Below are 24708 nucleotides of genomic sequence, written 5' to 3'. Positions count from 1 at the left end.
GAGAACAAAAAAGAATAAGTTCCTCACATTAATTGTAATGTGATGTGTAGTTGTGGTTACAGGGAGTTAGGTGCTGGAAATATTTCCTGATTGCAGGTAGTCACTAGCCTAGTTCAGAAATAGCTCCAGCAACTCCCTATAAAATCACAACTTAACAATTTTACGTTTCAGTTTTTGTACCAATTGAACAAACATGTTAATTAGTGAGCTTTAGAAGCGCTGGTAGTTTTTAAACTTTGGAAAGAGCAAGGCTAGCTGTTTACCCTGCTTTTAGTCTTTATGCTTAGCGAAGCTAATCTGGCTCTAGCATCATATTTAAAGTATAGATGAGAGATTGATATCGATCTTCTCATCTAACTCTCAACAAGAAAGTGGGTTTCTCGGGTGGGTTCGTTGGTTTTCAGATGAGATGCCACCACAATAATGGCAGCTTGTCTTCTTCCACCTACAGCTCAAATTCATCTAAAGAGACAACTGAAAAACATCTAAAGCAGGCTGTAGTTTAAGAGATTAATACTTGTAGCATATGAAACAGTATCATCTGCATAGAAATGTACATTACAATGTGGAGTGGCAGAGATTATATCATTTACATATGTGGTTATTCCTCAGAAGTAGAATAAGTTGCCATAAAATGTTTTTTCAGCAGGTGAATATAAAGCACAGCAGATAGTTGATTATTGTCCACAGCTTTGACAGTATCATATATTACAAGTAATGTGGCTGTTGTTGTGCTGTGACATGGTCTTAATTAAATCTAGACATCTGAGGTTGTAATATTAAATTGTATTATTGCTGTATTATTAGACATAGAATATTGTGTGTGTGTGTGTGTGTGTGTGTGTGTGTGTGTGTGTGTGTGTGTATTCACATCCACACGTTTATCTTAGTGTGCGTGTGTGTGTGTGCGTGTGTGTGTGTGCGTGCGTGCGTGTGTGTGTGTGTGTGTGTGTGTGTGTGTGTGTATGTGTGAGTGAGTGTTTTTTGGGTCAGCCAAAGTTCAGTACTACATCAGATGATCCAGGGAGCCACAACAAGACAGTATCACCTTTCTGTTTTGTTCTAATGTGATACTGATGTCAGTGAATTCCTACAAAGAAATAGAGGGTTTATCTGATCATCTCTGCACTGATTCCAAGGAGTCGACAGCCCCTCCATTGTGGAGGCAGTGATGCTGTAACTGAATAGAAGTGTTGAGACAACAAAATGAATGAGTGATAGTTTTTGACATAAGTTAATTCTGGAGTTTTGGAAAATATTGCTCATGAGGTTAGGGGTAGAGCACAGAAGTAACAGCCAGATTACTGGATGATTAAAATACACCTAACACCCTCAATGTGCAGCATTCATATAATTAAAACATTTATCATTTTCCACACACTTTAATAACTGTTACACATTCAATGTCATTGATAGTATCCACCTTTCTATTGATAAAAATAAAGACATGCATCCATCAATACAGACATAAACACATAAAAATGGATATTAAAATTCTACATACACACACACACACATGATCACACACATTCTCTTTTTAATTAGTCTTAAGCCTGATCATTATATTCTATGAAATGACTTCCTGTGATGTGAAAAGGTAGCTGGTTGAGGTGGGTGATGGGGCCAAAAATCAAGTTTAAAAATCATATAACATAATCATTTAACTGATATGATGTTTTCCTGAAAGCTACAGCACATGTTCCAATATAAAATGTGGTCAATTATCACATATTATATCCATTAAAGTCAATAATTAGCATTACCACTCATGCTGTAAGCCAGTGAAAAAAATGACATTTATTTACTCAAGTAAGGTAGGCTTCTTGTACTTAAGGCTACTTATGCCACTTTATATTCATACTCTACTATGCAGATTAAGATTTTTGATACAAAATAAACCCTAACCCTAACCCTATGAAGTGATGAAATATAACACATTATTATAGATTAAAGCAGTAGCTACATAAATTAAAATTATGTTCAAATGAATATTCAAATGTTACTTATAAGGCAATGAGTGGATGTGACAGGAAAGTGTTAGTAACTGTGGTCCTGCTGGTTGTTTCAGAGGGAGCAACCGTCTTTACAATGATTGTTTTACTTTTCCTCTTAGATTTTTCTTTTGAAATGTGCACTGTGACAACTCTCTGTCACTGTTTGATGTTGTGTTGGATGCATGTTACCCGGAGGAGTTTCTGCATCCCTGTCAACATGCAAATGGAGAGGTAGCTCCAGTGAAAGAATAGTCCATTAATCTGAAGAGCGCAGGGAGGGTCGGACGTTGACAATGATTTTTTTTAAGTGTTTTGGGGCCCCTTTGTATGTAATTTCATGGTTTGATGAGTTAGAATAGTAACAGCATTTTATATGTTTCATATCTAAACATCATAATAAATCTACAGCTGTTTGAGGCCCTTTCAGTTGGGGGCCCCAGGCAGTTGCCTACTTTGCCTAAAAAGTCCGCCTCTATGCCTACTTCATCAGAATAGTAACTTGGAAAGTTGCAATTTGATTCCACTAATTTTTTTGTTACAAAGTGTTCCATGGAAGAAAAAAAAAGTAGAAGTATTTTTTATAACTAATTACAATAAAATTGAAACAGTCTGATTGTATTATTTTGATTAGGTATTTTTTATTAGGTTTTATGCTTCAAAAGAAGCATTATTTATCATCATGAAGCAGTAAACCTGTTAAGACTGAGGTATGTTTTAGTTGAATGACTGCAGACCTCCACATATATTGTTTATATGTGGTCTGGAGATCTGGAGCCAATTTTTGACACTAGCTGTGTTACTTATACTGTAAATTTAAAGTGATTGTTGTCTGGTGGAATTTTTGTTTCTTTTCAGTGTTTGCCAGCTCAGAGCCGGTCCCTGGCTTCCAAGGAGACACACTCCAGCTGGCCTTCATCGACCTGCGACAGGTAAACTGTCTCACAGAGCCATACTGAAGACATGAATTTACTTGTGTACACAGACTAGTTTAGGATAGCTTCAGAGCTTGAGTCAGATGTGTGGGGGGGGAGAAGCTGTATTTAATGACATCACCACTGGGAATTACCAAAGTCAGAAATATTCACATCCTACCACAACCTACCGACTTTGCTGCTGTCCCACATTTCACCTCTCTTAATCACCTCCAACAATATTGTCTTTCATTTTCTTTTCCAGTCTCATGTCTCGACCTTTTCAACTTTCACCTGTCCTTTAGTTCATCTGCTCAAGAAAATTCCTATTCCCCCACTCACAAGCACAAACCCTCGGCCTCCTTTTTAGTTGTAAACACCAGTGGTATGTAAAGTGTTGCTGGGTCTCATTAACTTGTGTCTGCGTTGACCTTAGTTAATCTGAGCCTGAGGTGGAGGCTTGGCTCTGCATCCAGTCCAGGTCACACACTATACTGAGGGAGTTTGTTGAATATGCTGTAAGAAGATGTGAAACTTTTAAGATTGTTTCAGCAGCGTAGGAGCTCTGAACCGGAGAAGATAAACTCACCACCCACAGCCAACACTTGTGGTTGATGCATTTTCCCACCCTATTAATCAATTAGAAGTCATAAAACAAGACCTAAATATCAGAGTGAGGGATCCAATGGCCATAGCCAGGAGTTGAAAAGTCCCCCTCAACACGCCTTCTCTTAAATGTTTGAATTATTTGGATTGTTCAACTCAACACAACCAACTAAATTGTAACCAAAACAAATGTTATCTTATTTCACTCTAATTACTAACAGATTATATTGATCTTTTCAGAAAAGTCCCAAGGAAATTATAACTGGCTAGTAAATAAAGTGTTACTATTTTATTTCCCAACATGAAGTCCTAAATGCAATTTGAAAAGCCTCTCCACACTGAATTCTGATGGAGAGGTACTGAATCCTTTCTATTTAAATATTTTGTTGTCCTAAAATTTAAACCACAACTTAAATAAGTTAAATAACAGAACTTGTCAATAATTAGTTTCAAATTACATAATTCTTTCCTGAAAATCTCAGGAAATTGTTAGAAAATTACAGACCTGAAAGCATTATCTGAACTTTAAATATAAAAACTCTACAAATACTGTAATATGGTTGTAAGTGTATAATTGACTCCCCCAGGTTGCTAAACCCCCCACATTGTCATAGTAAATCTAAAGGACCTCAGTGTCCTCGTTGGTAGTTGTGGGCCTGCCTGGCTCTGTTTTTCAGCTGCCGCTGTGGTTTAGTTTCCTGTGATGCAGCTCATTAGACAAGATGTGTCCATGTTCCCTTTTATACAAGCTGCTTGGTTGACATGTTAATCCTAGCCTTAGGTGAAGGGGTAGGGAGGCATCCACTGGCTAAGGTTACACAGAGGTCATCCTTTTACTTTCCCTTTATCTTATGGCTGTTGATTTAGCTATAACTACTTTGTTAGTTCTTTATCCTGTAACCAGTTAAAATGTTTTGATGATGATAATAATGAGATGATAATATCAGCCTATAATACAAATGATTGAAAACAAATTTATTTTTTAAAAGTTATTCTGTTGTACATAGAAACAGGTTTATAGTTTACTTCAATGTTCTGTTGCTGGCAACAGAGCTAGTGTTAGGGCTGTGCAATATGACCAAAATCTCATATCCTCATATAGGTCATTTCATATACAGATAACGATACATATCACAATACAGCACATTTTCTGTAAATTCAATGAATAAATAGTTTACATAAAATGACCACATTGAAAGGCTATTTCTTATTTCATTTTGAATTATATATGACAATTTATATCAACAAATAAAAATTATTTTCTCATATTTGATTATTCTTCTCCTGTGATTTAGAACCTTTGTGCACATTTTCAGTGAAGCATTGTGGGGACCAGTCTTCGGCATTAGTTGCAAAGTATGGTCTTCTGATCCATGTCAGACTTTTAATATCCAAATTACATCCATGTGACAGAAGTAGTCCCTCTTTTAGGTACGAGCTCCTCATTTTGTCTTGTCTGGACAGAGTCCTTCTCCTGTTTGGAATGACCTTGTTCTGTGTCATGTTCACTCTCCTCCATGTTTGTTTGTGTTACCTTCAATCAGAAGATGGAGGCCAACAAAGGGAACCGCACAGCAATAATTGCTGTGTGGTTCCCTTTGTTGGCCTCCATCTTCTGATTGAGCTTCTCCTCTGCCATCTTGCTAAAGTTGTTGTTCTCCTCCATAGCTTTCTGTAGCATCCCTGCCATGTGGAAGAACACAAAGCGTCCAAATGACAAAAAATATTGCCATAAAGAGTGTGATTTGCGACACAACAAAATAAATGATAGAGCATAATATATGGCACAGCCCTAGTTAATCTATCTTAATGCAGTGACTTGTGAAAATGAATCTTGGTTGATGAATCTTTAATAACATTTTATAACTCGGTCATTAAATGCATTTCACATGTAAAAAACCTGTTTTTAAAATATGCATGCTCACATCCTCTCAAATTTGGAATGACCTCATATAGATATGGTTCTACAGTGAAGAGAACTCCCCATGCACAGCCAGTATTTTCAGTCAGGTGTTGGTCAGTTGCAGGAACATCTTAGGTAAAGATCAAAATGAACCATCGCACACTGAAATGACTTAACTGTGACTTTATTTGGATTTTGCCTGTAGCTTCTTCAGGTTCACTCAGCAAAATTACATGAGTACATATGGGTCACATGACTAACTATCACAGTCTTCATTTTTTCAGTGTTTTCATTTTTTTCATTTTTCAAAAATTCAAAAAATGTTCAATTTTTCAGTTTCATTAACAGTAATTAATAGAATTTTTTCACGACTGTATTCCATGGTAACATGGAAAGTGGAATGAGTGCTATTTCTATAGTCATTAAATGCCCTACATTCATCTTCAGGACCTGTAAACCCCATAAAAATGTCATCAAAGTACCTTCTAAAAAACAAGATGTTATTTACAAAGGGGTAGCTGTTGAATGTATATCTGTCTTCCCACAAACCCATGAACAAATTGGCATAGTTAGGAGTGAATGGTGACATCATGCTCATACCTTGAGACTGCAAGTAATATTTGTTGTCAAACATGAAGTAGTTAGATTTGAGGATAAACTTTGTGAGTGACATAAGCAGTTCCACTGGGAGTGCATCTTTCCTAGGTTTTAGGTTAAAGTCCATAGCTTATAATCCATCATCATGTGGAACGTTGGTATACAAACTCTCCACATCAAAAGATACCAAAAAGGAGTTGTCAGGCATAGAGATGCCGGCCACCAATTGTAAAACATCTTTAGTGTCTGCCACATATGACGGTAGTGTCTTTACAAGGTCTTTAATGAAGTAGTCTACAAATTGGCTTAAAGGTTCAGACTACACTTGGACATCACAATGACATCACAAATTTTAATATCACTTTTCTAGGCTATATGAAAGTTTGGTTAACTTTTTGCAACAAAAATGTTAAGTTTGATTGGGTAGGTGGCCTGAGAAACGGAAGGTACTTTCTCACACTTGAAGCTGACGTGTGTAACAAGGACTGTATATTCAATTGGAGCCAACATACAGTCATCCATCATCATGCAGGTTTCTGAAGACCTCAACGTGGACCCCAGACTCAATGTAAAAATGGTCTAGTCAGACCTGGAGTTTACATTTTCTCACCTCTGGTCCACCAGTCTCTGATGACAAGCCTATAGTGAGCAAGAGAATAGCCACGTCTTCCATTAATACTCGTTTTATAGCAAACGATACAAGTCAGTGGGACAGTAGCATTTAATGGGAGACGTCCAAAGTGAAGTTTCAGAAATGCATAAAGAGAAGGAGAGCAGAGAAGGATTTCTAGAGTTTCAGAATGCCACCTTGACTTATTGTTTGAATGTAACAACAAACCAAGATGTAATGTCATAGGGATGATGATTTATCTGACACCATCCTTTTGGGAAATCGCACACACACACACACACACACACACACACACACACCTTATTCTCTTTATCTTTCTCTCAGGCTCTTTCTTTTAATCATAAACATTTACCTCAGCCTAACCCTGGACATCCACTGTCACATCTCCATCACACTGGAAGTGTTTCAAAGACAAAGTGTTCTTCAGCAGCCACATTTCCAAGATAGTTTAGAGTTGTTTGTCGACATTTTTGTTTGACAGCAGATTGAAAACACATTTGCAGCTCAATTCTGATCAGTGTGTTGACAGACACTTTGTGACCAAAATATATGAGTGGTTGGGACCACCCCTAAAATTTCTTGCCACAAACCTTATTATGGTTTGTGGTTTGAGTTCTGGACCAATAGCAAATAAGCCTCTACAGACATTGTTAGATAATTTTATATTTGGTATTTTTCTAGTATTTTCAACATTTGTCATCACATTTGCAATCTTGCAGTTTGTGCTGTCCACACATTTTCGCAGTTATCTGGGTACGGGTTGCCGTGGAGATCATTGCAAATCTCACTGTAGATAGCTTATGAGAGGGGAGCCTTTGGAATTTGGAATTTAACATAATGACTCCCATTAGATCTTTTCCAGGTTGCCCCCTTCTCAGTGACGACCACACTACCACTACATTTTTATGATAACATGATTCAGCTCGCCCAGCTGAATCCTCCTAGATTACACTGACTGTTGTCTTCACTGCGTTTGGGGTCTTCTATCAGATATATGTGACAGTGTGGAGCGATGTGGATGAGGGTTGCGTGGGGTTGGATATTGACAGATGGCTATGAATTGGATACACTTCCAAATTTGTAAGCTTGGATTCTTTAGAAATCATGCTTTTTGTTTCTGAAGGTGAAGTTTGGACTAACTGCACTTCATCTACATTACAGGTATTTCAGTGTCAGTGCATCTGTGTAGCAGACCAGAGCTAGACTTCCATTTGCAAAAGATGTCAGTCAAAAGACTAAATGAAAACACTGTGTGAATAATTCATTAATTATGAATTAAATATTTCATTGTAAAAAGTGACAGCTCTATTTTAATGAAGGCTTACTTTAGCCTAAGACTACATCGTGCAACTGTATTTCATAGGAAATTATCATATAATTGTGTCTTGGCATGAGCAGATGCTCCATATTAAACACCTCAGATCTGTGGAAAACAACATAAAAGCGAAGTCTCTACTAATAACAACCTGACAGTAAGAGGAGGAGGGTAATCAGCCTCTTCACAGTTTTTTATTTAAATAACTAAACAGCCTGTCATAAATTTTTCACTGCAGATACATAAAACACAAACACAAAAGGAAAACTACTTTGACAACACATAGATCACATTTAGAAAAATATTGTACCACATTGTGTCATCATCAGTTTCTTTAATATATCCAAATATGAGTCTGAGTCCAAAGTGCTCATTGATCTGGCTGAAGGATAACTCCACTTTAATATTGATAGGCTTTTGTTTTGGTAGGGTTTGGCCATCGGTTTCTATCAGTCATGATGACTTTGTGCTCAGCAATGTAACTAGTGAGATAGAGATAGAGGTCTGACAGGGCAAGAAACATGATCAGTCAGACAAGTTGGAAACAAACCAACAGTTTATCCAGATTATATAAACGACTTTATTCGGAGGTGAAACTGAAAGTGACAGATATATTGGTATGGCCATATATGTCTGCCAAATGAAATTGTAGTAGAGAAATACCAAAGATATGATTGAGGTGACTTAGAAACAGTGGGTACGTTTACATGCACACTAATATTCCACCATTATTCTGAATATGACAGTATTCTAAATTTGATACAGGTAATGTAAACAACATATTCCATTTGGATATTCCGAATTAGGCCTTATTCTGAATGAAGCATTTTCAGATTAAGACGTGGGATGTGCCAGTATTATTCTGGTTTTAGGAGCATTCTTCGGACATGTATACAGCACATTTGGAATATGTGTCTCAAATGGGGTTTTTACTGCAGTTTGCAACACATGGCCCTCTTGCCTGTTTATCCCTGTGCAGACAAACTGACATATGCTGGAGCAGGAAGGCAGATAGAGGAGAGGGATGAGTGGAGAGCTGCTCAGGGTGGGCTGGAAAAACAGAGCGCGTCTTCTCCATGATGGGGACAGAGGGGATTGGTTATTATTCTGACGTGCAGCCATGGACTGACAGTGATGATTCAGTGTGATGCACCAAAATCACTCAGTAGTGTAATCACCTCACTGGTTTACTTCACTGCCTGTGGAGATTCCCATTCCCACTGGAGCAGAGGGAAACCCTGAAAACCCTCTGCATGGAAACAGGAATATTAGTGGAATATTCATTGTCATTAGCCATGTAAACATCTTAGTAGGAATATTGTCTTTTTCGGAACAAGGCAAAAACCAGAATATTTTGTGCATAAACGTAGTCATAGTCTTCTATTACATACATTTTGTCCACCAGAGAGCACTGACAAGTTTATTTTTACACAGTAAAATGTCCCGCTCACTACAGTACATATCTTGGTCACAAAACAAATATTGTCTGATATATTGTATTTTTGTATTGGTGTTTGTGTAAAAAGTCCAGGTTCCTCCTGGCTTTAGTGAGCACACCAGAGATGTCGCTGATACCCCCTCTTTCACTAAGTCAGCCTTGTATTTCTTGTCCTGTTAGTTTTTAGTGATGTCACTGTGTTCCCAGGTCTTAGCAATTAACGTAAGTAGAATACTATCATAACTGATAGAACTGATGGCCAAACATATGAAAATAAGGATCAAGTTGTAAAAAAAACAGACTTTTCCTTTAAGGGCTTATTTTACTATATCAGTCAGATCCTGAATAGTGTAGAGTTGAGAGTAAGACGTGGCAGCCTCTTCGTGACTACTCCTGGTTCATCACTTAGCTCCAGGTGAGAATAATGGCATTGTTGCTAAGCCTCTCTCTCTCTCTCTCTCTCTCAGTCAGCTGAATAATGCTATTATCACTAAGCTGTTCTTTCACTGCTCTTTCAACATGACCCAAACACCCAGCTGTTTCACCCTATGACATTAGCATATACTGTGTGTGTGGGTGGGGTAGGAGGGGGGTCATCTCCATCAGGTTAACCAGGGGTCGTTGAGGGGGGGGGGGATCATTTTAAATGTTCCTGTTCACACTTCACACTCATCATGTAGCAGCAGAACCCCCCTCCCACCTCCCTCTCTCTGCAGCTCTCACTCTCGTGTCTTTTCTCTGCATCTCAGAGTGACGCAGCGACCCAGGATAAACAAGTGTTTACCATCAACACATTATGTGACCCTGTTCCTGACGTGGCTTTAATACGGCTTTGACTCTGCTACTGCATTGTTGCAGGATTACTGTAACCTTACAGGACACTCTTCTCTTAGGCCAAGAGACACTTGAACATGATTATAGAATGTGAGATGCTACATTAACTTTTCTTACAGTGACAAATACATTCTCTGTACACTGCATTGGCCGGTGTTAATGACCTGAAAGCTGACAAATATGTAGACAAGGTCCAGTGCAAGTCTGTCGTTTAGGAGTGTTGTGTATGGAGCTGTATTTGTAGACCCATGTGTTGATTAAAACATGTCCCCTTAAAACATCAAATGTCCCAAGACTGTGACCCTCCTGCTCCCAACTGTCCATAAATCAAGGGCAGAAGCAATGATGGTAGCAAGCTTCTCATTCATAGTTTGCATTTGAGTTCATGTCAACCAAAATACAAAATTACCCTGTTGGCTGTTTTTACTCTGTTTTTGCTCTGTACGTCCATCCATCCATCCCATACTCATGAACATTTTATCTCAGGAACACCTCCAGAGAATTTCTTCAAATTTGGCACAAACATCCACTTGGACTCAAGGATGAACTGATTAGATTTTGGTGGTCAAAGGTCAAGGTCACTGCGACCTCACGTCCATCCCATTCTCGTGAACTAAAACGCTCAGAGTGGTGGACAGAGATGGTTTTAAACTGTGTTTTAAAAGGAGAACGTATTAGTTTGAATGTAGTCTTTGTATTGTTTTCATATTAAAAGTTAAGAGAGTGAATCTTAAGATCGCTTTTCTTTGTTCTGGGAAAGTTTTACAAATATAAGACCTTCATGGTTTAAAAATTCATAACACAGACTAATAATAGATCATAGATGTCTCTTTTATAATGGTGGTCTATTTCACTCAGTATGAATGACAATACATTTTTCTGCTTTCCTAGATGCAGATGAATCATTTTATAATTTCCTAAAAACAGTACAGTTTTCACAGTGTTGTTATTGTCCCCCTTTTATTGAGCATTTTACCAACTCCCAAACCATCCTGACTCAAACACTGTATTCATTATGTGAAAATGATCCTGTCTGTCTCTTCATAACTCACCTGCTACCACCCTCCATCTCCCTCTGTTCCTCTGTGAGGTTCTGTTCTGTTCAGTTATCTTCAGTTAGGTTCCAGAAGTATGTCTGAGGGGAAATACTGACAGTTTAGTTCTTTTGTTTGTGTGTGTTTTGTAGCTCCTGGACCTGTTCATGGTATGGGACTGGTCAACATACCTGGCAGACTATGGCCAGCCAACCTCCAAATACCTGAGAGTGAACCCAGCCACTGCCCTGGCTCTACTGGAGAAGTGAGTCACATCTGAGCAGGGATGAGCCTGAGAAATTTGGGTTTGCTTATAAAGAGTCTGTTAAAAGCCACCAAGAAACAAACTGGCTAAAATGTCTTTTGAACTGAAAACAGTATTGGTGCTGGAATGTTCAACTTTAACAGCGACACAGAAGCAGCCTCACCAGAATATTTAATTATATAAGGATGTTCTGATGTGGATGTTATTGCCCATTGACTTCAGACATGGAGAAGGCAAAGTTAGTTGGGAGGAATAGGAGACATCATTATGATTATGTTTGAACACCACAGCTAATCTTATAATATATAATCCATATATCTTATTAAAAGATATAAACATCTATAGTCTTATTTCTAAGTTTTCATGAACATTTGAACACCTCTCACATTAAAACTAATTACATTAATGATTGCATGTAACTTATGAAGACCTCAGATATGAATGTGGCTGCTTTGTCTGTTGCTCTTCTGTTCCTCTAAATCTTCTCTCTTTTTTCTGCTGCTGCTCAGAGTCTACAGAGGGTAGGTGCAGCTTCCTCACTGCTTTTCTGTGCTCTTATACATGTATACTATGATATGTGTAGTAATATAGTGTAAATCTATCTAAACATGGTTCTACCTCTTCCACAGTTTAGATTTTGTCTCTTTAGTTTAGTTCAAATAGTGACTTAAGGCTGAACTAGGTGTATTGTTATTGTTAAGATTAAATCCCATTATTGGATACATAAAGTTGAAATGTACACAAACTGCACACAGTTAATACCCTTACCCAACTATCATTGTGTCCCACTCGCATATAATTGGGTTAAACTTGAAAACTTTTTGAAAATATTTCTAGTGGCTGGTGGTTTAAATGCTGCATGAGCTCCATTGTAAATCCAGGTCTAGCATCCTGACACCAGATCTCAGTGATGAGGCTTTGAAGAGAAATAGAAAGACCAATTTTTAGAACATCTGTACACTGGATCATAGATCATAGCCCAGCATGTGTTAGACTCAGGGAATTAGTTGACCCCATCTGCGCTACAGTAGGTAGAAGGTGAAGGTATATATTGTCAGAAATCTGATTACATCATGCTGATGTCATAGTTAGCTAATTAGGTCAGACTATTGAAATAAAAACTTTCATCAGCCTGCTGCAGGTGATGACCCTGCCCATATTACCAGATGATTGAGAAATATTTTTAGATTTATTCAATTATTTTCTTATCTTTTTAGATGTCTGATAGCCATTTCACAATGATTAGTTTTTTATCTTGTATCTTCTGTCTAATTTAAGTCTAGTTTAATGTATTTAAATAGTTTACTTGCATCAGCATGATGTCATTGGTTTTGAGCTTGCTTATATACACCTTGACCTTCTCATCACGTCAGCCATTTGCCCAGTCAGTCTAATTAAGCTTGAAAGTTATAATCTAGTGTGTGCATTCTTTTGCTGTTTGGTATCCTGCACCTGGCATAAATATAGGATTAAATGTGCCCATAAATACCCCTTCGAAGAAGAAAAGTCTTCCATACTCATTTATTGAGACATTGAATTCTGGTATGTCACTGATAGAAAAGCAGTAAATATCTAAACAGTAACCATCCCTCTGTCTCTGTCTCTGTGTGTCTCCAGGATGAAGGACACCAGTAAGAAGAACAACATCTTCTCTCAGTTCAGGAAGAATGACAGAGACAAACAGAAGCTGATAGAGACAGTGGTCAAACAGCTGAGGAGTCTGGTCAACGGCATGTCCTCCTAAACACACATAGATAGAAAGAATGAAACATGCATGCAGTCACATGCACACACTCAACTGCCAAGACACCTACTGAGGGAGGACATTCTCACACATCTAATGAAGTGACAACACACACACACCCACACACATACAGGAGAGTGTATAAGAACAGGACAGCGAAATACAAAAGAACCACACATATACAAACACAAAAGGAACACACACACGCAAGTCAGACGCACACACCACATAAATGCACAGCAATACACACACTGTACAAGGCATGCAGGGAACCGATTCCTAGCAAATACAACACACACATGAAGCTCTCCTTCCTGTTATACCTGACTGAATACTCAATGTAAATAACACATGCACACACACACACACACACACACACTTAACAGTTTACTGGACTCTTCACAGGAATGAACAGTAAAATGTTTGTAAAGTATTTTTAATGGCTATGATAAGACAAACTATGTTTTGTACATTTGTGAGAGTGCAATGATTGTAGCTGCAGAGGAAGTGATAGACACAAGTACTGGGACAATGAGGCACCACAGGTGATGGGAGAATCTACTTCCTGTTGCCCTGTTTAACACAAAAACATACTTATTGAAAATGTCTGAGTTTCGAGCACCTTTGTAGATGAAGATGGAATTTGTTTTCTAGCATTTCATTCTGATGAATAGACAAATAAAATAATTGGTGTACTCATCAAATCCTTTGGTAAAAAAAACAACAACTTTTTCATCTTGTAGATTTAATGAAACGATGATAGTTTTAGAGGCAAAATATCAAGCTATAGTAGGTTGTTCACAGCGTTGACTAATTCACTTTAACACTTGTGCATCCCTTAAATATGAGTCTCATGTCAAAAGCTGAAAAAATATAGATACATTACATTTACACAGATTAATGTGCAGACAGGAAACCAAAACTCGGTTATTTGGAGAAATCGGGCTTCACAGGTGATCAGACATTGCTGTAGTAACCTTGATCCTGCCAGCCATTAACGGTTGTTTCTTTTTAGAAGAAACTTCTTAAACCAAGTGAAAACATCGTCCCCTTTGGTTTTCACCAGCTGCCAAGCTCCTACACCATTATGGATATGGAAAGTAGCCAGTGGTGTTATGACAAAAGACCAAATTAAAGTCATTGTCCCAGTACTTCAACCGTTGTATGTATGTGTGTTGCTGAGGTCATGGATGGACGGATGGAAGAACAGAAGAATGGATGATGACGTCTTGATTGACTGATGTTCATGAAAAAAAGTGGAGGTTTTGTTGAACTCCTTGGTGGCTTTGCTTGCTGTTTGTCTTTTTTTTTTCTGCCTCACATTTTACATGTAAACCAACCCCTGAAACAGAGCCTCACAATGACTGAACATGTAGTTCAGTGTGTGTTTCAACAGGACTCATGGCTGTCACAACTACTAAATATGTAGGAAAAACCTGCTTGTTTGAATGACTGATACCACAAAAAGTAGTATCTGTGAACTGTGGTTGTTTTTTAAATTCATGTCAGTTGTAAGTGTTTTCTTATCCTGTCAGGTGAATGTTAAATTGGAGAGTGAAACAGCAAGCTTCCAAACAAAGCTCCCAAAGGATGTTTGATAAAGATTTTAAACAAGAATTCCAGGCTTTAGTTGAAGCCAGAAGGTGATGACACTCAGATAGCAGATGAACTCTTAACATGTTCTCTGCTCATTAGAATGTAAGAAATTGGGTTGAAAGTCTGCAAATGATTTGGTCCGATATGTATGCACAGGTTGGACTACATTACAGAACATAAACCAACCAAATAATGTAATCTAGTACAAAACACAAAGTCATGCAGACACAGGAAGGGACAGTGCAGAGTTGTTTTATTAGATTGCACATGTCTATGAAAACCTCCGAGGAGCCGATGAGGGTTTTATTTTGGAGTGTCAAAGTGAACATTGCATGAAGGAATCCTAGTAAAGGGTTTGCACATGATGTCACTGTAAGCAGAAGTTGCCAAGATCATTCCCCCCCTGAGTGGCAAACACACAATATTCAGCATCTAGCATCATCCACTCACATGGACAAAACACTGCAAATACAGTAAAGAGCTGTTTGTTCACAGGCTGACTCTGATCACATTCTTAACCTCAAATTATACGTCCTGAATCCGCATAGCCACAATCATCTGCCCATGTACGCAAGGGTCCATGTGGACGTCACATGCTCAGAAGTTATGATGGATTCTTTATGTGCCATGTGTGTGATCACGTTCCACTACGCAGACACCTAGTGAAGTATAAACAGAACTTCATCCTCTGCCCATTAGGAAATGTGCCACAAAATAACCTACAAATGTCGTCTCTAGTTGTCTCTTTCATGTGACACTCAGTTTGCATGTCCTACAGTTGCGTATCCTGCAACTGACCAGGAATAAAGAAAAAAGAGCAGATGTCATTATTCAGTGAGCGTTCCCACTACAGATCACATGTTAGTAGCAGGTGAAGATGGGGTTTGAATGCGTAGTCATATTTCAGTGTCATAGCAGGTTTGGCCACTCAGTGGTGGTGAGGGTAGTCAGGTGATATCATGTGAAGTGACATCAGTCCATGCCCTCCTCCCTCCCTCTGTAAATTCTGTCAGTTGTAGGGTTAAGGACATTATACATGTGAAGATAACTGCAGTTTGGTCTTACAACCCACCCAAACTACTTGATTCATGCTTACAAGAAACCAAATTCCAAATGGGGAATTGTTATGTTATTAGTAATGATATATACATACATATATATTTAACAGTTGAGTGACTCGCATTCTAAATTCTCTATTTTTGTTCCTCAGGGTGAAATGAAGCTTTAGAATCTCATTATCCACATATATCAACAAAGCACAGCAATAATGAATTGGTTCCTTTACAGCCTGGCTGGCAGGTTGATGCTTACCTGAAACCTGCAAACTCCTGATGACAAACATTTTATAATGAGACTGTTTCTATTCTGTTTATGTTTTGGGTCTGTGCTCTACTTTCAGCAGGCATTTTTGCACTGAAAATGATTGAAGTTTTTTCCTTTTAGATTTATTTTTTGCCTTTTTTAATAGTTGCTTGTAAATGCCACTGTATATACTGCATATTTTGTAAAGAAAATATTATAGCAGTTTGTCTGCTACAAACAGAATTGGAGGTTGACACTGTGATACACACCTTCATCAACACCTGAAGTAAATATGTAATTAATAAGATTGAATTTCTGTTTGTTGCTTACTTGGTGGACACAGTTGAGTGCAGTGTGAGAAGCTAAGTGATTTATGTTGGTACCTGCTCTCCACTCATTTGCATGGTTAAGATATTTAAAAAAAATCCTGTACAACATTCCAATATGAACTATTTAAATACTGGTACTCACAAATTTCAACTCAACTGTTCATAAACTGCCATCCCTTCACATGACCATAAATTCTCAGATTTCAAATAGAAGCCAATGTTCAAATATCAGCCGGAATAGTAAAGAAATAAAGGCTGATAAAAACATTGTTACATTAACAGAAATTGATCAGCAATCAATTTGGGGAAAATGCTGTTTTTCCCCAAATCCCTAAAATTTATGATAAAAAGAGAAACTGCAAAGGATTAGTGAGGATTACATGACTCTGCTGTTCTGATGAAAGGACGGCTTCTAAAGAAAATATGATGAGGAAGAAAGGTTTTCTCTAACAAAGCCTGGATTAAATAAAAACCTGCATCTCTCTGCAGCTGAGGTAAATAACTGAGAATTTACATCATGTTCACTATACAATGTGTCATATAATCTCATGCAAGACAGCAAAGAAAATATTCTGACCTCCAGCTAACAAATCTTAAATGCAGATTCTTCAGTCTGTAGCCTTTTGATTTGGCAGCATTTTCATTCCTTCTCTTCATCATAACCCCTAAAACAGTTTCCCGCTATAATGGCACAAATCAAGATTATAGAAATCAAGGTTTTGTGTAATACTGCTTGTAAATCAATGATTATCTCAATTCGAATACTAAAAAAAAGCAAGATTTTCTTTCTTGCCTTCCACAGAAGTGGAGAGTGGGTATATTTTGATATCCAAATGAATCCTTGCTTTAACCTTTGTCCCTGTTCTCAGTGAGACACCCTGACTGAGATGTTTTCCTAAATTTGTTGTTTTTATTTTGTGTGCTGTAATAAAAGTTCATTCAACAGTAACGTCTGTTTGTTGTTAAGATCACTGTTTGCCACGATGCAGCTCAGTTTACAGTAATACTGGTTCTAGGTAAGAGCTTCCACTCATAATGGACGTCTCAAATCTCAAGCTGCTCGGCATCTGAGCATCTCAGCAGCTACTGTCCACATTGCCATGATATTTGACATGATTATGGATATTTGGCATCAGTATTCATGGACCTCAGAGGATATTGACTCCATGAAATTCCGTCTAGTGCCAAAATCAGGCTGAACTTACAGATTTGCTGTAGAAATTAAAGGATAATTGAGGTTTATTACAACTTTGGTCTTGTTTTTGTCACCTAAATTCATGCTTATCAGGAGTTTCTAGGCCCATTGTTAAGAATTGCTTGTCATTGTGGCCTGATAATCAGACTGACTTACCGGTTTATTTAACTTCATTCATTCGGCCAGACATGGTCTTCATGATGGCTGATTTCTGTTTGGAAGAGGGTAAGTAGTAACATATCTGTCCCGCTGACATCAGTTATCGTCAAATTTCTGTAAGTCATCATTGCTCAGAGCAGGTAACGTTCATGACAAGTGAAGAAATATGTTGATTTACTGGATATGCTGTTGTCATGTCAGTAAACTGACCTACAGCATGTACAGCTGTATCCATCTCATCCACAGTTGTTGCTATTTTTCATAGAGATGACTTCCCTATTGTTCATCCTGCCCACAACAGCCATGGAAAACAGCCATCTATCAGCACAACACCAGACCTACTTGAATTATCAGACGGTGATTAAGAGAAGAATTGTTTCCTCAGGTATGATAACACTGTACTCACCAAGTGAAGCTGACACATGAGAACATTGTGACTTCACTACAACTGTCACAAGCAGTCAGAAGATCAGTTTATATAGATGATCTAAACCACTTTATTTGGATGTTAAACAGAAGGAGAGTGCACATTAAATGTCAGCAATAATGCCCAATTGCAGGAAAACATCACAATTAAACTTTTATCCACTGACATTTGCTTCAGGTATAAGTATCTTTTATGATGTGATGTTATTTGAGTCTACATCGTCTTTGTCTTGAGCACTTCCTAAAAACATTTTATCGACTGTCTGTTCTTAGGTTTAACTCTCGTCTCCATCTTGTTAAAAGGTTGATGGACTGAGAAAACATTAGGGACAACAATAGAAATAAGTCCAGGACGTTACAATATATTAGAGTGCTGTCAGTGAACCTAAACCTAATGGATGAACTTTGAAGCTCAACCTATCAGCCAACACAGATGAGATGTTCTAGTCTGTTAATCCTAAAAGAGCTCACATGTCAATAAATCCATCTTCATGACAACTGAGCAATTTCCATCCACAGATGAAGACTCTGTCATACAGATGAAGGCTCCTGCAAAAGCTTGTCAGTGCACATGAGTGGATTTGGGATTGTTTTGTCAAAAAGTTGCATGTTGTAATAATCCTTTAATGGTTCCTGTGGAAAGATTGTTAAAGGAATAGTTCACTACTCTGGGAGATTGTAATATAATATACAGTACTGTGCAAACATTACTTTCAAAGTAATGGCATAAATTGCTTTTATTTATCACCTAACTTGATACAAAGTTAAGTAAACAGCAGAAACCTAAATGAAATCTATATTTGGTGTGAGCAGCTTTGCCTTTAAAACAGCAGTAGTTATCCTCAGCACACCTGTACACAGTTTTTCAGGTACTCAGTAGGTTGGTTGTTCCTGCATCTTGGAGAAGTTGCTTCTTCTGTGGATTCAGGCGTCTAAGCTGCTTCTGTCTCTTCATGTAATCCCAGACTGACTCCATGATGTTGAGATCAGGGCTCTGTGGGGGCCAAACCATCTGTTGCAGGACTCCTTGTTCTTCTTGTTACTGAAGATAGTTCTTTATGACTCTGGCAGGATGTTTGGGCTCGTTGTCATGCTGCAGAATACATTTGGGACCAATCAGATGCCTCCCTGATGGTATTAAGGATAAAAATCTATCTACTTTGTTCAGTACTGTATATAAAATCTTAATATTTATTTATAGCGCAAAACCCAGAACTTCCCACTATGCAGCAAATTTAAATCAAGAATAATAAAATCAAATGGAGAACTCACAGCAAAAGACATTAACCTGAGCAAAATAAAACTATAAAACAAATTCCAAGAAAGAGTTCCAGCATGTAACTCCCTCTAAAACCACTGATTTTCACATTTCTGTTTGTTTAAAGATTAAGCAAATGCTTTATAAGTGTTGGTAGGGTTTGGACAAAGCTAGGCTAGCTGCTTCCACCTGCTTCCAGTCAATATGCTAATCCTGACTCCAGCTATGAACTTAACGCACAGATATGAGACTGATATCCATCTCCTCATCTCACTGTTGTTTGTGTGGGAATTTCTACTTGTACACGGGAAATATTGTTTACTATAGTTTACTGAGCACATTCATGCTCCCCATATGAACACCTTCCATTCTGAACACTTCATAACAAACAAACATATGATATGTATGTAGTGCTGCAAAATATGTGTAAGACAATGATTGGAATCTTTTTATTTGTGGTACATGCAGCACTGAAAAACTACATGAGAAGATAAATGAGACACAGTAGGTGGGAAAAAATGTTTTTTTTACATGTATATAATTTGGATGAACTGCACCATCAGTCACAATCTAGATACAAGGTCTTTTGCCCTCCCTCTCTCTCTCTCTCATACACACACACACATACAAAGACAAAACAGTCACTTGTTCTGTGAAGGTTTTCTGTCATCTTGTGTCTCTGAGCCTCGCTGTATCCCACCGCACACACGCTAACTGGGAAACAGCAAGTGAACTTTGGCCCAGGTCAGCGTTTGAATGCGAGGATCCCTGTCGCCGCAGATGTAATGAGGCGAGAGACATTTGAAGAGCTCTATTATCAGTGGACAGCAGCCACCCTGCCAACACACACACACACACACACACACACACACACACACAGAAATGTGTTTGTTTTCCTCGGAGGTTACTGCACATTCTCAACTGTCTTGTTACAATATTCTACCATTCTATTTAACATTGTGACCTTTCATCTATATACAGTTCATCCCATCTGCAAATTTGCATTCTATTTACAGTATCTATCACTGCTTGAAATCCAAAATTTGTCAGAGGGAAGTATTTTTGGTGAAAAAAATGATCAACTTTCTTCACCTAGGAAATAACTCCTGACACATTCTCTGTAGATATCTAGGAGAGCTCCAGAGGTTAACGACCTGTTAGGAGCTGCAGGAAGAGACATTCTGTGGAAGGTGAGATGTTCATTCATGACAATAAACATATTAAAACATGCTGTTCTGGCAAAAATTGAATCATTTTTGTGACTGACCTCTTTACAACATCCTCATGCAAATTCTGTTTATTTATTTATTTCAAATGACAGATGGTGTGGCTGTAATATTTGAGAGATATGTTCATATTGTTACAGTGCATTTTACAACAATTGGTGACACTGAAATATATAACATCAATACATTTTCCACACTTACAGGACACATAAGTTAAAGGACAGCTTCACAATTTTTCAAGTCTGTCTCAAAATAAATACCTAAATGTGCCAAATGAACATGTAAACATGTTTTTCTTGCTGTAATCATTCCCCCTGTTCATACTGACCATTAGAAGATCCCTTCATAATTCATTTATAATGTAAGTGATGGAGGACAACATCCACAGTCCTCCTGTATTTAAAAGTTTATCTGAAGCTAATATGAAGCTTCAGCGTCCAAATGAGTCAAATCAAGTAGATATCTTTCAACGTTACAGACTTTTTAGTGCCAAAGTTCCTCTTTTTGCAAAAAAGACTGTAAATGTGGCAGATATCCACTTGATATGACTAACTCAGACTGATGAAGCTTCACATAAGCTTCACATCAACTTTTAAATGACTGTGTGGACACACTGTGGATTTTGGCCCCATCACTTACATTTAAAGGGGAGGACTGGAACAGGAGGAATGATTACAGCCAGGAAAACCAGTGGGCACCTGACTAGAAATTGTGAACCAGTCCTTTAACAGAAGGTGCAGCTGAAAATAGAATTGGCAGGACCCAACCTGGAGGTCGGAACCCCCCACTAGAGGTCACACTCACTAGAGGTTGTGAGATTATTTACAGAAGCGGAGAGTAAGAGACACATTTCTGCTACACAATGTTAAGCTTGTTTTAACAGACCTTCCCTTTCATTTTTGCTTTTTTCTCCCTTGTAAATAACTAGATAAATTAACTTGTTCAAATAAAACAAGGGAAACATATGGACTTACTTGACTTATTGAGGATGACTTATTTATAAATACTATTATCAGATTTAAGCTATTTACTAATTTTGGCATCATATTTTTGCATAACCCATAACCTTTATCATCTATATTACTCGCCCATATACAGTACATAAAGCCTACACATAAAAGAGTGGTTTTTAGTCATTACGATGCCTATTGTGATACCTGTGAAGGGTTCTGAGATGCTTAATAAATATGAGCCCTGATCTTATTCATTATAAAAAGCCAACATCAGCCTCATGTAACAGTGTAACCCGCCACTGCACATCTGCAGTTGGACGTCCAGGGGAAACCAGTAGATTTTGCCTTCCTGTGTCAATGTAGTGAGAGGAGGGGGAGAGTGTTTCCTTCCTGAGTGTCAGCAGGAGTGACAAGTATTTTAGTGCAGGGATCAAACACTTTAACAAGGCAGTAAACTACTTTTACATTCGCTTCAACAATACAGCAGACAGACACACCTGCTGACACAGACATATACATTTAGTTTTAGATACGGATGAAAGCATTTTGGCTTCACAGTCATTCAGTAAGATTAAGAGGCTCCCAGATGAAGTTGTCTCTTCATATGGCTGAAATTTACTATTTACTATTTTTTAGAAACTTGTATTGATGGCTGGTCATTTCTTAATGGGGTGGGATATTGGAATATTAGAGTTTCTAAAATGTTATCTTATCTAAAAAACTTATCGTAGGTCCTGGATAGTCAGATTTTTTCTGCTAGACACGTTAGTTATCTAGGATGCTGTTAGTCATCTGTGTGCAGAGAGCATGATATTAAAGACCCAGAGGAAAGTCAACAACAAAACACAACCAGGCTTATGACCAAAATTGATAAAGGAAATTGATTAAGACACTGCTGCTGTTGTTGTGAGTTGTCTTGACTCAGTATGTTCATGGTTTGAAGGTCTAAGAAAACACCACCAGACTTCAGTTACCGACCACCATAGATTGTCTTTAAGGTTACTGGGCTGGGATTGGTCCAATTTAACTTTGAACAATAAAAAAGAAAAGGTATCTTCCACATTTTAAAAAGAAGGAATGAATGTCTTATGGGAAACATGGAAGTGTAGGCTCATCATCTATAGAGGACACCAAGGTCATGTCGTCAGTTCTACATGTACGTGTAGGAGTTAACATTCTACAATTACACACACATAAAAGATAAAGCTCATAGAAAATAAACTTGAGCAGTTAAAATGAATAAACAATATGTGTACTTTTTTGGTGGCAAACATTTTTTAGGTAGATGGAACACCCTGCATCCTCGTTATATTATGTATTATTTTTACAACTTATTTTTCACAATTATGGTGTATTTATTTGGTATTTTGGTTTGTTAAGAATATGATGACACCTAGCTTTACTGTAAGGACCACAATGGAAATATCATCTTTGACTTTTATTGTGTCATCTGTGACATTTTAGAGTTGTGACAAAAACAAGACAGAATAGAAACCATAGAAAGCATCATTTTATGCTGTATGTTGTTTATGGAGATTGTAGGAATAAATAGCAGGTCATTTTATATAGTAGTGTCATCACAACATGAGAGAGATTTCATTTGTTTGTCTGTTTTGGTTTGTTTGTTTTTCTTATGCATTTTCAACCCATTTTGTAACCTTATCCTTTGAAAGTAGTGTACCTGTGTGATGGACTGAATGTAAATCAACATTACAATTTCACTGGAGACATTTCATCATTTTTAATAAACATCTGATGTGACTAGTCACGTGAATTCATGCCCTCTCCTATTGAATCCCACAGAGTTTCTACAGTGAGACACAGAGAGCCGCTGACGTCAGAAGAAAAACAGTGATTGACCTCCTGTTGAACCAGGAGCCTGACACTCCCTCTGACCTCCTCCCACTGGGAATGCACCTCAGATTTGCACCTCAAACTACAAATCCCAGTCCAGAAGAAGAGGAACCATAAAGCCTGTTGTAAATCAGCATAAATGCAGATAAGCAGAATGCATTTGCAGGATATCATTAAAGACGCAGTCATGGATTTTTACTTTTTTGTCCACTTGGGGGCAGCAGATTAGTCGTAAACACAACACTGATATATCATCACCTTACAAAGTTGTTATGGCTAACATGTTAGGAAACAGTTACCTCTTTACACATCCATCAGACACAGAGCAACATTATTATTCATTTGGAGTCGTGTTTCTGTCCACCTGGTGAATGTAAGTACAGCATTCACTCTCTTTTAGCTGTTAATATCTGTAAATATCTGGCTGTTGAATGCTTCACTATGTTCACCAGCTAGTCTACAGCTAACTGTGTCTGTTTGCTGTTTGGTGTTGAGCAGGTACAGTGGCTTTTTCTCTGAAAACAGCTGCCTGCTGCTGCTGTTAACCAGGCTGCTGCAGGTAGAGTTTACAGGCTCGAGGCTAAAACTATAAGAGGGTGAAAAGCTCTGTAGAGCTGAGAGGACCTGCAGGGTTAGTGATGATTCTCTGTTGGTTCATCACAATGAATGACATCTTTCACATTACACATTATCATTTGATCATTTCTCAATATAAAAATATTGACTAGTACAGCTTTAAATTAATTTCCATTCCTGATTTTTTTAAAATCCAGTTAACAGAGTGCCCAGCTGGATTAAGACTTGATGTGTGAACTGTAACTGGCTCCAGTCCAGGGAACTCGTGTTGCATCTCTCTCTCTCATCTCTCTGTTATCACAATCTAATAAAAGCATAAAATATCAGTTATTTTGTTTGTTTTTTATGAGGAGGATCAGGAGGAGGGTCATGAATCACTTCAAAAAGTGACTGAAATACTTATTTAAGGCCAAGTTTAAAACTTGAAGCCAATTGTCAAAGGTGCATGTTGTTTGTTGACACTGCATTTCTGCCACTAGTGTTTCATTCATCATATTGTGTGATATACAAGAAAACAGTACAGATTTTTAATTTGACATTTTTGTTGTGTGGTCTTTCAACT

The 24708-nt window shown here is 37.9% G+C and overlaps 1 protein-coding gene across 5 annotated transcripts in view; it reads left to right on the top strand.

Moving 5' to 3' along the window:
* exoc6 (exocyst complex component 6) overlaps positions 1 to 17448 on the top strand; it is a 55496-nt gene extending 38048 nt beyond the window's left edge. For 4 of the 5 annotated variants that reach the window (XM_067577220.1, XM_067577219.1, XM_067577222.1 and 1 more), the window contains 3 exons: positions 2850 to 2923; positions 11416 to 11528; positions 13146 to 17448. In XM_067577220.1, the coding sequence (XP_067433321.1) occupies positions 2850 to 2923; positions 11416 to 11528; positions 13146 to 13272 (314 nt within the window). In that variant the 3' untranslated portion in view covers positions 13273 to 17448. The remainder of the gene's footprint in view (positions 1 to 2849; positions 2924 to 11415; positions 11529 to 13145) is intronic. The other variant, XR_010925017.1, reaches the window with a different exon arrangement.
* Positions 17449 to 24708: the final 7260 nt, after the last annotated feature.

Source organism: Thunnus thynnus, chromosome 20 (assembly GCF_963924715.1).
Source record: "Thunnus thynnus chromosome 20, fThuThy2.1, whole genome shotgun sequence".
NCBI lineage: Eukaryota > Metazoa > Chordata > Actinopteri > Scombriformes > Scombridae > Thunnus > Thunnus thynnus.
Note: the sequence above shows the minus strand (reverse complement) of the source record. Positions and strands in the feature narration are given on the sequence as shown.